The sequence below is a fragment of the Myotis daubentonii genome, chromosome 10 (genome assembly GCF_963259705.1).
Source record: "Myotis daubentonii chromosome 10, mMyoDau2.1, whole genome shotgun sequence".
Taxonomy (NCBI): Eukaryota; Metazoa; Chordata; class Mammalia; order Chiroptera; family Vespertilionidae; genus Myotis; species Myotis daubentonii.
The window spans coordinates 28,353,115-28,368,155 of NC_081849.1; the positions used below are offsets into that span (position 1 = coordinate 28,353,115).

Consider the following 15,041-nt stretch of genomic DNA (forward strand, 5'->3'; position numbering starts at 1 on the left):
TGTGATTATGGGCAAGTCACAATCCTTCTGAGCCTTGTTTATTATAATTACTTGGTCTTTCAAAGGAGGATTATTGAAAATTATGTTGCATACTATGAAATTTCATGATTCTAACACAAATCTTTTTTTCTTATTAACCTTTCCTTTGGGTTTCCCAAAGAGTGTGACATGCCTATTCTTAGTAGTGAGAGTGAAATTTGATGAAAAAAGCTATGAAAATATTTGTTCAGAAAAAACATGACCAGGGATAAGGTGACACCAGTATTATAACCTTATTGCATTTAAATAGGGTCTTTATTTCTTTCAAAAATTACTTAGAGAAAGACAGAATATAAATATAGCATTATCTGGAACATATAATTTAATCAGAATACAGCAGGAATAAAAACATGAAAAGCCACAGAGATGGCCTGACACTTTTTCCTCTGCTCCATCCACCAACTGGAGGATTTAATTGAAAATTACTATATATAACCCAACACACACATACTCATACAACACTAGGCTTACACTTCAACTTTGATAAGCAAACCTTTTCTTTTACATAACACTAATCAAATGTCACGAAGACAGAAATACCATTATTGTCATTTCAAAATTATTGAAATGGTTGTTTCAAACTTTTTACCCACTCAGGAAAGGAAGTATCTTGAGGTCTCCTGTCTACAGCTCTTTGGCCTCCCCGCCCCACACACCTCCTTTTTTAGGAGAGAGTGGGGTATAAAAGTTGCTTGATCCAGTTTAAGTACTCCAGTGAAGAAGTGTGAGATACATTAAGGTGTACTATTTGCCTTTCAGCCTACCAGATGAGACACCGAGTTTAGATGCAGCTACCACCACAAAGCCACAACAAGGAATAGGCCAAAATTCTCAGGATTTGGAGTGGGTTATTTATTCTATTTTAACACTGAGAGCTAAAGAAGTGCTGGGCCACTGAATTATATACTTTAAAGTAATTAATTGTATAGTATGTGACTTTCACCTCATTTTTTTTAAAGTACTGGGTGCTGTAAAGGCTTTAGAAATTATAGCGAGAGGGGTATTTTGGGGGTATCCTTTGTAGCAGAGCACAACAGTGGGTCTCAGTACCAAAAAGAAGCTGGAACAAAACTATTCTAGGTTCAGTATATTCCAGGGCTAGTTTGGAGCTTCCAGGAACCTTTAGAATAATTGTAACATGTGAATTGGGCCAAGAAGAAAGTCAAATCAATAGCTACCGTAGGAAGTTTGGTCTAAGGAAAATGGATTGGTTCAATAATTTCCAGTGGTTTCATGGAACTTCTAGGTACTTCAGTCATATTGTCAAGCAGCTTAGATTGCTGAGGCTTGCCCTCACTTCTAGGAACCTAATAATTACAAACCAGATTTCTGTATAACTCAAAGGAAGACACTCTAAAACTCTGTGGAACAAAGTTTCATTCTCCTTAACGAATCCTGAATTCTCAAGAGTAATTCTTTAGGAAAAGCTTCTGATTAAAGAAGCCGTAGGCTAGCATGCCCAGCAATATAATACTGTTGGCAGCAAATCATAGGGCAGTAAGGAGGTCCAAGGAGCAGTGGCTTCTTGCTCTATCAGCATGGTTTCACAAACACAAGTATTCTTGAACAACGACTTATACTTTGAAGCATTATCATTTTTAAGTGTCATACTTGACATCTCAGCTGACATATATGAAATAAGTTCAGGGAGTTTAAAATATTTTAGTGTCAGAAAATTAAGGGTGCTTCCAAATTAGGCATATTTGCTATTAATCAAGTAAGGAGGAAAAATGTGTTCTGTATCTCTTTTATCTCCATCCCTATTCCACTACATCTGCAGCAGTTTTTCCTAAAGGTCACATCTAAGAATACAAAATATAAGGACCAAGAGTAGATTAGTTTAACAACTTGAAGGTATGCACCTATTCACAGGGCACATTCTCTTTTGGGGAAAACTGTTACAGTGTTTTCATAGTCAGTTATAAGAAATTTCTTAATTTCTCTCTTCTCTACTCTTCACCAATCTACTGCTTTTAATGCCAATTTGTTATATAAATGAAGCAGAATTACCTAGTCCAATGATGGCAAACTAATGGCACGCGTGTCAGAGGTGACACACAAACTAATTTTTTGGTTGCTTTTTCTTTGTTAAATGACATTTAAATATATAAAATAAATATCAAAAATATAAGTGTTTTACTATGGTTGCAAATATCAAAAAAATTTCTATGTGACATGGCACCAGAGTTAAGTTAGGGTTTTTCAAAATGCTGACACGCCGAGCTCAAAAGGTTCACCATCACTGACCTAGTCCAACTAAGAAGAGACACTTTCCCTATGTAGATAGAAAGCTGTTTCTTTCCAGTTTGAATGTGAGCCTGTCAGAAACTAGTTCATACCTGTAATATGTAATTACCAAACTCATATGCCATACCTACTCCCTCGGTCTCCATCCTTCACATCAGCAGTCACCAACTGGTGGTCCATGAGGCCCAAAAGGTTGGTGACCGCTGCTTCACGTCATATGTAATATGTCTGTCTACCAATCCCTCGCTCACTGGGCTTACCTCCACCTGTCCAATCTCATCTCTGGCTCTTCCCTGGCCTTCCCTTTCACTCTGCTTCCACAACCTCCTACCATACTTTGAGAAAGGAATATTTATTCCCTTGTGCAAAGTTTTGCTTTGCATGATCAACTTACAGGAAACCTGACCCAGGATTTCCCAGGCAATACCATACTTTCAACAATTCTTTCATATAGTCTAACTTCCTACTCTTAAGAAAGGACTGGAGAGAAAGCAGGTAGAGATCATGGGGGTTATGAAAGCTAGACTTCTTTCCAACCTTTACGCCTAAAGTTGATACATCTGCCATCCTTTCTTTGTTCTCATTCATCATTCAGCAGAGTGGATATCACACTAACCACAATCTCCTAATCTGACATTCTCTTAACAGGACTATACCTGCTCTTTGTCGCTATGAAACCTAAAATCACTGAACTCTCTTCAACATATTGACACCACTGGATCTTTCTTGCCTCAGTGAAATCTTCTTAACAAGATTAGGTATTTCAAAATTGTCTTCACCTTCACGCCAAACTCTTAATATTTGCTTTGTCCTCTCCTGATGCTTTGTGCTGAAGCAGAACAAATACAAAATCATACACATTTAGACTCAAATTTTTAAATTTTGGTCCTTATCTTTACTCAGCAATTCTTTCATTTCTTTCCAATGCCTTTCTAGGCTTATTCTCACAGATTAAGTTAATCTCCTTTCTTTAAAGGCTCCCAACTTCACTCTTTTGCCCCCATTCTCACACAATATGCATTCAATAATTACTGATATGAGCCCCTTTACTATTCCTATTTTCTCTAAATTCTATCCTCTCTCCTAAATGTTCTGATTGTTCCTACACCTAATAAGGAAGACATATCCCACCTCTCTAAAGCTAAACCCACAACGTAACCTCAGCTCGGAGGCTTACTTCCTCAAAGTACCTATAGAAATCTGTACCTTACAGGATCAGCTTCTCTTCTCTTCAGCATTGTCCGTCTTTTCCTCTCAATTGGTTCTATATAGTCTGCCTTTAAATACTTAGGTATCTCACTTATCTTCAAGCAACACCTTCTAACATCTACCACACATCTAATTAGCATCTTGTCTCTTCCCCTTTGTTGTCAAATGTGTTAGGTACTCAATGACTGTTGCATCTATAACCTTACATTTCATGAATCCTAGAGATCTGGTTTTTATCTGAACCTTTTTATTAAAGTTACACTTCTAAAGGTCACTGGAGACCAAACCAAACGAAAAAGTTTTTTTCTTAGGTTCTTTCTGACTTCTAACTCATAATTTCTTCTCACTTCCTATTACTGTTCTAGTCCAGGCCATGTTAGCCAGCAATGACATACTAGAACTGCTAACTGGTCTTAATTTCAAGCAAAGATATTACCAAGTTAATCTTCTTAAAATGCTACAATCAAGTTACATCTTTACCAAAGAAACTACTGTTCTCTACTATTGACCACAATCACAAAACTCTTCCTGGCGTTCAAGGTTTATTCATACTTGCCCCACCTTTCTATATGACCTGTATACCTCACACCAGTCCAACTCCTCCTCACTGTCCTTCCCTCCCAAACCCTACAGACTATGCTAATGGCTATCTCTAATTCTTTGTTCAATCTATTCCCTTTACTGTATTTCCCCTCCTTCATCAACTAATTTTCAGCCATCCTTCAAAATAAGAGCCCAGACTTACAAAGCCTGTCCTTGAACAAGCTCATAACTTCTAACTCCTACTTTTATTTTTGTATCAGCATAGTGTCTGATTAGTTCACTAAACATTTAATGTGCGATACCTGCATATATTACTGCCATATATTCAGCACAAGGAGACAACACAGCAGGGACTCATTCAGATCAAAAGGCTGAGATGAGAGAGACAGCACAAAGAGCAGAAGGACTAGCTTGACACCAGATAACTGACTTTGGTCATATTTTGTAGAAAAAGACATACATGTCATGTTTGGGGTTATCACCTCTCTATAAGATATTTAAAGAATACTGTTTTCAATTATATGGTATTTATCTCTTAGAGTCAATTAAGCAGATTTGGAGAAACTTCATAATCAAATAAACAAACAAACAAAAATCCAAACTCAACATAGGAAAAAATGTCCCCAGTTTTCATGTACACATAACATGGTAGCCTTCATTTGGTAAGATTTCAATGCACCTGCAATTCATTTCTTTCTCTTGGCTTTTTGAGGCAATGCCTCTGTGGGAGTAAGTAGGAATAGCTCCCTATAAACCAGTGTCACAGAAGAGAGCTCTGGCAGTTTGAAGGTGCTTGGAATATTGTACAAATAGGAGCCATGTCAGTAAAAATGTGCACAGACACAATGCTTTAAAGTTGTTTTCTTTAAAAGGATGCATTTATAGAGAGCTCTACTTAAGCTGAAGGATACCAAATAAAAAGTAAAAGACATGAGCAATACACGCACATGACTGAGAAATACTTAAATTAGAATACAAATATATGCTTTCCTGTTAAGATTTTTTTCACTCCTGGCAAATTATATGTTTAGGATCAGTATTCAATACCCTCTGTTGCCACTGTCAGAGCGATAATGAAATGAGTCTGAACTGTTATGGCTGTCCTTGTGGCTAAAAATATCAAGAGCTGACCTCATAAGAATAATTTGCAATAAAACTGTTACTATATTGTTATCCTTGACAACAGGGTCTGTACTTCACACAACTTTGTATCCCTCAAGATCTAGTTCAGGTCACTACACAGAATAGGCACTCAAATAATTAATGCGTCGTTGAAATAAGGGGAGAGTATACAAAAGCACCACCTAGAAAAATAAAATGCAACAGCAGAATGAAAAGAATTATTAATCAGAAAACATTTTCTAATGGAATCGTTAAGAAAAGAAAGAGGCATTTGACATTCATCATATGACTAAAATCAGTCTAGATGTCTTTTTCCTACAGTGACACTAAAAACATTTCAAGATAGAAGTTCCTGCCCTAGCTGGTTTTACTCAGTGGATAGAGCGTTGGCCTGCGAACTAAAGGGTCCTGGGTTTGATTCCAGTCAACAGCATATACCTCGGTTGCAGGCTCCTCCTGGGCCTGGGCCTTGTGCAGGAGGCAACCAATCGATGTTTCACTCACATCGATATTGATATTTCTCTCCGTCTTTCCCTCTCTCTTCCATTCTCTCTAAAAATCAATGAAAAAATATCCTTAGGTGAGGATTAAAAAAAAAAAATAGAAGTTCCTAACTTTTTTTCTTGGAGGTGTCACCAAACCCTTCACAAACCTAATAACTATGGGTCTTCTACCCAGAAAAAAAATGGACAGATGTACATACACACAAACTCATAAGTACAACTAAAGAGTTCTGGACTCCAGGTATAATTCCCAATCTAAGGGATATATTAGTCACCTTTTAAAGGTTAAGTAGGTAAGAGCATGCAAAATCTCCCCTATGCATGATAAATTAATGATGCAGGAATTTATCAAAAATAATTTGAAGATTTTTAAAATTTCTCATTCTTTACCATCATTTGGTTTCATCAGTTTGCTTGCTATGTGAGGTGATGCTTTCTTCTATGTGTTGTATACTTTCTTCTGTGCTTTAGTATACTTAATCATGACTGTGATTATAAGACTTCACTTTATTTAAATATCATATTATATGAAATACTAAGTAAGCAAAACAGTGAGGCTTGTTATTCTTTGGCTTCCAAGACCTCGGAATTACAAAGATAGTTAAAGGATAATCTTTAACTTTCTATGTGAAAATATATAAATTGAAGCCTAATTGCTTTAGAAGCGCTGTCCTGACATATGATGTCTGCGGAAGTGGGGAGGCGGGGAGGAGGAGGAGGCAGGAAAACAGTTCAGGGTTCTAGCGAATCTGGGCAAACTACCTGACAGTTTTTTGGCACTGGCTAGGAATGAGAAAGGAGAGAGAAAGTTACCACAGGAAAGAAGCCTTGTTTAACAGGTCTACCTCTCAACACGGAGAAGTAAAGAGGAGCTGATCTAGGAGATGAAAGGCTTGCCTTGAAGGCTGGAGAAAGCTATGCTCTACTAAGCCTCATTCAAGGGAGCTCAAGTCTGTTAACAAAGCCCAGAGCCTTAGCACCACAAGAGACATTAAAGATGTCTTTGCCTCTTACAGCAAAAATGAAGCCATAATTAGCCCATGATGAAAGACTTCTAATAAATCTACAATATTTCATTTGTATTTTCTAAATTTCTTATAATGCTATCCTAAAATCACTTTCAAAAAATTAGAGGTTGTCATTGTTGAAGAATTTTACAAAAATAAATTAAATGGCTAGGTAAGTAGCTGTTTCTACAACCTCAGTTAACCAAATCAAAGGATACCTAAGAATAGATTTTAGTTTACCCCACTATATCTCAGGACAAAGCTATTTAACTTATAAAACTAATGTAAAGTAACCAGACTTTATATAGAGAGGTAACCTTCAAAACTCCAACTCCAACATATTAAGTGTCTCCTCATAAGGTGTTTTATTATTACTTTAAATCTCTATGCTTCCTTTTTTGGCATTCACCTTACCCTTTTAATATTTTTAACAAATGAAGGCAAATCTTTTAAGTCACAATTGTTTTCTGAAAACTTCAAGAGGTGCTCTGGCTTTTCCCTTCTTGCCAGCTGCTTCATTTAGAACATGATTTCTGAATCAGCTTTTGTCCACTGCTTACAACTGAATTCAACTTATTTTCTTTCATTATAAATTTTAAAACTACTTCAAGAAATTATGTATTATCCAAAAATATCACTTCACATTATGTCCTAATAAAGTACTCCACTACTCTGTGGTTAACTAAAATGATCTATGACAATTTACGTGGCCTAATTTTAGAGGATCCCCAATCTCTTCTCTTCCACCTTAGTCCCATTCTGGTCAAGTACTTATAATATAGTTTTATTATCACATTTCAATTAGTTTAAACAATGAAATTCCCAAACAGATATCCCACAGAAGTACCGTTTGTTCAAAGAAAAAAGTTACACTACTATGGTTGCTTCTCACATACAATGTCTACCCATATTCAAGTTTCTGATAAGAATCAACTGTAAGTTGCAATTCTGTTTCTGAGGCACTTCCTGGTATACTAGGCAGTGCATTAGAAGAGAGATTATATTGCATTTAGTCTATATTGATTATTTTAACCGTCTATAAATAATTAACAACCATTCAAAAAGAAAGTGCAAATGTGCAAATGAGAGACAACAAAAACAGTTTCTAAACATGTAATGCATAATTTAGGACATAAATCTATACAACTAAAAACAATTGCTGACAACATCCTTCTGAGAATTAAATGACACCACCAATTTTGTTTTATATGTATTCTTTCTTAAGTATTCAAAGAATGCAATAGACATTATCTTCTTAATTTTTAAATTTTTCATGAGTATATTAGGATATTACCATTTTTTCACAAATCAAAAAACAAGGAACTACCATTATCTTTGCATATTTTCAATAATAGAGCCAAAATAAGAACAATTCTAGCTAATCTCATTTGGAATCTTAATTAGTACTACAAGTTTATTTTTGAGTTAAAAATCGTATCACTCATGAGAAACAATGCCAAAATTATTATACTAATAAATTGTGTTAAAGGCCTAATGAAGACATACTTCAGCAACTATGAGGTAACACACTAGTTGTAGGCATGAGGAACGTTTATATTGGCTCTTTTGGGTGTATACATTAAATGCAAAATCAGAAAGAAATCATGCAAAAATCCGGTTGCCCATGCAAGCACCCCAGAGTCTAATCCTCTCCTTTCAGTTCTGTTGTCAGGCCACAGTAGTGTGGAGACTTGTAGGCTGCTGTCCTTGTTGTAATGAATGGGAAGAGGCTGACAGTGGCATGGTCGAAACCTTCACCTCTTCTTCCCCTGTGGAAAAGTCAGTCATGGTCTAGTTACGGGTGACTAGATTTGTTAACAGTCCCTTTAAAAATGATTTCAATATTTGGAATACTGATACATATATAAAATACATGCTTAATGATTGGAATCCGGGTGTGAAACAAGACATGAATTTTAAAATATAAATGTATCAAGTACCTAGAAAGTAGTTACACTCTAAACACACCCTTAAATTTAATACTATGTCAGATATGACAACAAATATTATAGATTTAGGATTATAAATATACAAAAAGGAAAAAAAAGAGACCAGGAAAGCCATTCTTTGCCAAGCCAATTGGACCCCTTATAAATTTAGAAACTGCTAACAGTACTATTTTATGAAACAATTAAAAACAAATTCACAGAAGTGAAAAATGTGATTTTTAAAGGGAAAAATGATAAATTAAGGTTTAAAAGCAGAAATTATGCTTAGAAAATAGAAATAAAAAGATATAAATATTAATTCAGCGAATTACCATTTAGCACCTGAAAATTTAATGTGTACTTTTGAAGTAATTAGAAAATAGTAAAATGCCAACAGCAATACAATGATTCAATTGACTGAAAGCGAGATGACTACTTCTAGGTCAAAGAACTATACATGAAATGAGATCAGTTCTCCTAATTATAATTGATAATTATTTGGCTACAAGTGACTTGTTTCACACATGACTCAAAATTCAATCAAGTCACTGTTAACAAAGAAAATTTAAAGAAAAATGCCCTCTCATAAGTAAAGTTTAATCAATAAAAACATGAAAAAAAATCCAACTCTAAGTATATCTTGATACAATAATGCTTACAGACTTAGACTTACTATTATTTGTTTTTCCAAATAATTTTTAGCATTATGGAATAAAAACATCTTGGCAGAGTTCCTTGAAAAACATACCTGCAAAATTACATTTGGAAAGATAGCTTCACTGACAATAAGAAAGGACTTTCAGTCTCTAGAATAGGTTATTTCACAGGTTGTTTTTTTTTCCCCCCCAGTAAGTTGACAAGGACTCTATAAACCCCATGGAGGATGTGCAAGGGAAATTTTATTCTAGAGTTCTTCGTAAGAATATGGTGCTAATGCGCAATAAACAAATGATTAATTTTCATCAGGTCAATAAACTTCACTCTGTTTTGCAACAATAGGCCACATTCCTGAGCTGGGCCAATTATCTCATGAATAGATACTGTTGATAAAAAGAGACCTGCACGCGTGTGAGAGCAAAAATCAATTATGACAGGAAGAAAGCCAAGCTAAAGTACATGACAGTGATCTTCACTTATGAAGGAAAGCATCAATGTTGTAGTGGAAAACATTTCAGTTTTTGAATTTGGGATCTGGGGGTTCTTATCCTAATTCTCTTACTAATTGAATGTGTGACTTTTAACTAATTACTTAACCTTTCTGGAACACAGTTTTGCCATTCCTAAAACGAGGAATTGGATAAGTCACTTTTTAGGACCAGAAAGGTCATTTTTTTAAAAACAAAAGCACATAGTTCCAATAATAAAAAATATCTGAATGGACTTACTGTAACTCCCACTAATGAAAGTTTCCCCAAGAATATTTATTTCCAAATTCCTTAAGCAAATGTGCTGCCAAGAAATGCTAACATTTTTTCTTCTAATTAAGGAAATAACTAATTTTAAACACAAAAATGTTTTCAATTAGGCAAAGGAAATGGAAGCCACATTTCTGTCAAACCTCTGGCAACTGTCCTTCCAATGACAGGTTTCAGATATATCAATTTTTAATAATTAACTGAAACAAAACTAAAAATTTAAATACAAATATGTAATAAATATAGATACGGTATCTATATGATATGTAGGTGACTGACACCTCTGAGTATTTATTTGTTCCTGAAGGTCAGAGACCCTTTTTTGCTCCACATATCTAGAGAATAAATATGCAGGCCCTTTTCAGCATAGGATATTTTCTAAGCATATCTTAAAGTGGCTAGTCTCACTGAAACAGTATGTATCCTCCATTATCCAGCACCAAGAAAAAGCTACCCTTATGTAAAATACCATGATATTTATTCATCACAGGATACAAAGTTGAGCCTATTTAACTAGTTCAACTCAAGTACAACTGAGTTACAACTAGGACTGTGAGAGGCAGATATTGCCTAGGTATTAGTATTAAATTGCTTCAAATTAGACAGAATTAAGATGACATAGTTTTTTAGACTTTTAGTTTCTGTCATTTCTAATTATTACTAAAAACTCAAAATCATCCCACTACAATTATACAACTATTCTGTTTTGTGGCTTACCACACTCAGCTTTCTGAGGTATCTGCCAAATATTTGTAGGCCGTAAGAAGATTCTGTATAACTCTTGGTAACAATTTAAAATATTTTGGTACATTAAACTAAAATTTCTCTAGTCATCAAAACCTTAAAAATAATCTAATAATAAGCTTAATAATAAGTCACCATTTAAATACCAAACAAGTATGCATAGTCAAAATCTGAAATAACAAATTCTCTCCACCTCCCACAAGATCTTTTTTTTTCATTTGACTAACATAAGGATAACTATACTCACAAATCAGTGATTACTCATTACCACTGAGGCATTTCCAGAACACCTACTGGCTTAAAATATTTGGATAAAACTGCTCTTTTTATGCTAATGGACAATATGATAATAATAAAACTGGAAGAACAGACAACGGTCATGTAATAAGTCAATAAAAGTACACAATGAAAATAGCTAAGAACTAAAGTTCCACAAAGGCATCCATCCTCCTTCCTGACAGATCAAGTCATGCTGTTTGCCTTGCTGACCAAGCTCCCATCTTCTTATCTGTTCCCTCTATAATACATGAAGCACCTCCTACTATACAAGGCAGTTCAACTGCTTCTTCCCATCATGACATAGTAATAAAATCCTGCCTCTAGACCTTTATTCAGGCATTCCCATCAACATGAAAGGTCTTTCTCTTTCCCTCCGGCTAACCCAAATCCAAGGTTCCATCGCACAGATCAATTTCTACTTCTTCAGTGAAGCCTCCCCAGCAATAGACGCTCTATTAATGTCTCTGGGATTCCAGTGTCATATAGTTACCGCTTTCACACGTAATCATCTTATCTCTTCTGCACTGTAAAGTGCCTGGAAACAGTATTCATATTTTATATTTCTTTTGTATTACCCACATGGCCTCCTTCATTGTTGGGCAAATAGGAGCCCAAATATTCACTGTAATTGGTTTAATATTTTATTTTTAAATGTTTAGAGGAACATAACTTTATTTTATTTATTTTTTTAGAGGAACATAACTTTAATTTTAATATAATAATCAGCTATAAGATACACTAGTAGTAACTGAAATCCCACATTTCTATATGATTAAAACAAAACAAATTTACACCCTAATATGCTGTCTTGAAAGGAACAATAAAATGAGTACCAAAAAATTAACACTTAGTGTTTCTGTGAATATCATATAGAAGATAATTAAAAATTGTCACTGAGTCACCTACTATCATATCAGATTAACAACATCATGAGTCCCACTGTTATGCAAACTACTATAGTAAGTGCTATCAAGATTATGCAAAATAACTTTCTGTATCAACTGTTATATTCACTATATCAACAGCTACAAACAATACTCTCAATCCCCCTACTTGCCTTAAAAATGAAATATTGTTGGTCATAAAGAGATTAGAGCCAAAGAATTTTGATGGATCTCTGTAAATTCATGTATCAATCTCGCTAAAACCAAGACAATGAACACCTTGCTGGTCACGTTACGACAATAACGCTGTGCCATGCCATATCTTAAAGGCTATGACAAATGATAAAAATAAATTTCATGAATTACATTTGAGTGAGGGACTATTCTATTCTACTTGAGAGAATCAGAAGAAGAACAAACTCTTTTACTAGTCACTTCTAAAGCCCAAATTAAACTTTAAAAAACTATTAATAAGAATGATTCCTTTAGATATAGAAGTCACTTGATCTAAGACTATATTGGACCTTAAAACCCCAAAATTCTGAAACCTGAATTATTCTGGCATCACTTATAGAAACTTAATACCACCCCCCTAACAAATAAAAATGACATACCAAAAGGGAAAATATATCTCCTTGAACAATAATTCCTTTTTTACAGAAAATATACTTATGCACGTAATGTTTGTGAAATATTAATAATCAGAGTTCTCAAATATTAAATACTTTATTAACATTAAGCACAGTTTTGATGTGTGTGTATGTGTATATCAGTCAAAATAAGTTAACTGCCAAAAGAATTAGAGAGTGGCTTTATCCTTCATGCTCTCACTTATTACCATCTTTAAAAAATTCTTTTAACCAGTTTACTTTTAGAATGCATAATCAGAATTCTGACCATGGTGTTTGTTGGCACCATAATTTCAGAGGCCATTTTTTTCTTTTTGTATTTTTATGGCATGTGAAAATTTGGTAACTACCTTATTAAGTGAAATTATTCTAAGCAGTAACTAGGTATAATACTCCACCATCCTTATAAAGCTCAATATTACAAGGCATCTACCCAATTAAAAAAAATTTAGATTACAAGGACTTTAATTTTTTTCCAAAGAAATTCCCAAGACTAAATAAATACTCTGTTATTCAAAAGTTCCCTCCCTACCCACCCAATAACCCAAAGGCATGAGTTATTCACAAATTCTCAAAGACTATAAATGAACCTACCTGCTATAGGGATCCCTCCCAGACCTGTGTTGTGCTGTGGCGGGAGATTCAAGTCCAAGAAATTACTATTTGAGGTGGGGTTTGCTGTGTGGTTCAAGTGCATGATGCTATTGCGTGGAAAGGCCATCCAAGGATAGCGGGCTGCCTGGCCTGGAAAATTGAATGAATTATAAACTGCTCGGTGCTGCTGAAATTGAGGGAACCTCTGTGGCAAGACTGAAAAGGTACTATTGAGAGAGTTGGCATTTGTAGGTGCAGCAGGATGCAGGAATCCAGAGCCTGGACCTTTGGCGGTTGTAGTGTGTGAAGAGGAGTTCTGAAGAGATGTGGGTGAAAGGGAAGGCTGGTCTTGGACTGATAGTTCCTTTTCAATCAGGTCTGCTAAGGCTTTTCGAGTGACATCAAAGGGATCAAAACCCAAGTCATCCTCTGGTTGTTTAGAAGAACCAAAGCCAAATGCTGCTTGCCAGTCTGTAGAGGATGATACTGGGATTGTTTCTGTGGGGACAAAATGAGTGATGAATTTAAAATACATAGCTCACTTTCACACTTAATAAATATCCACACTAGTGAAAGTTAAACATCGTATTACAAGGTAAAGGAAAATATACATAAAGTATAATTTCTTAGCACATTAATAAGATTTTGTAAAATTACAAGTCCTCATATACTAATTTCATTATATATATATATATATATATATACACACACACACACACACACACATACACATACAATATGTATATTATTGATTTCAGAGAGGAAAGGAGATAGAAGCATCAACAATGAGAAAGAATCATTGATCAGCTGCCTCCTGCATACCCACACTGAGGATCAAGCCTGCAACCCGGGCATGTGTCCTGACTGGGAATCGAACTGTAACCTCAATTCATAGCTCAATGCTCAACCACTGACCTACACTGACTGTGCAATAATTTAATTCTTAAGTTACTAACATCAACAACTCAGAATTGTCCTAGCTGGTTTGGCTCAGTGGTTAGAGTGTTGGCCTGCAGATTGAGGGGTCGCGGGTTCGATTCTGGTCAAGGGCACCTGGGTTACAGGCTCGATCTCTGGCTCTGGTAGTGGTACGTGCAGGAGGCAACCAATCAATGTGTCTCTCTGTTGTTTCTCTGTGTCTCTCCTGCTCCCTTCCACTCTCTTAAAAAGAATCAACGGGGAAAAAAAATTCTCAGGTGAGGACCAAATAAACTCAAAACAACAACAACAAAAACCTCTGAATGATAGACTGATTGTGCTAAAGAAAGAAAAAGTACTTGAAACCCAAATTATATTCAGACATTCATAATCAAAACCCAGCGTGGCTGGTGTTGCTCAGTGGTTGAGCATCGACCCATGAACCAGGAGGTCACAGTTTGATTCCTGGTCAGGGCACATTCCCGGGTTGCAGTTGCGGATCGGTCCCCAGTAGTGGAGGGGCATGCAGGATATGGCAAATCGAAGATTCTCTCTCATCACTGATGTTTCTATCACTCTCTCCCTCTCCTTTCCTCTCTCTGAAATCAATAAAAATATATTTTAAAATACACACACAACAAAAAAACAAAATAAGTCATTTAAATGAAATAAAGTAATAACAAATATAACAGAATTTATTAGTAAAGTTTACATTTTAAAATCTTTTTATTAAAGACAAAGTATCATTTGTCTGTTCCATTGAGAATAGATGCTATTCACAATAAGAGAACTTATAATAAAAATGAAAATGGCTCAAAAATGCCAAAATATAAATTTTATTTTTTTCAAAAAATATGTAAATTTTAATATAAATCAACATATGTCTTGTCAGCGGGAGGGGGGAGAAATCTTAAATTTAACTATACAAACACAAATCTGGTTTAAAATTTAAGCCCTGTTCTAGCCGATCTGGTTCAGTG

At 35.2% G+C, this 15,041-nt stretch overlaps 1 protein-coding gene across 11 annotated transcripts in view; it reads right to left on the reverse strand.

Annotated features, from left to right (window-relative positions):
• The window catches only part of CNOT4 (CCR4-NOT transcription complex subunit 4), a 160,973-nt gene that overhangs the window by 18,095 nt on the left and 127,837 nt on the right, over positions 1-15,041 (reverse strand). For 8 of the 11 annotated variants that reach the window (XM_059711875.1, XM_059711874.1, XM_059711872.1 and 5 more), the window contains one exon: positions 13,144-13,641. In XM_059711875.1, coding sequence (XP_059567858.1) covers positions 13,144-13,641 — 498 coding nt within the window. Of the gene's footprint in view, positions 1-272; positions 8,440-13,143; positions 13,642-15,041 lie in introns of those variants that run through there. The other 3 variants (XM_059711879.1, XM_059711881.1, XM_059711880.1) reach the window with 1 other exon arrangement.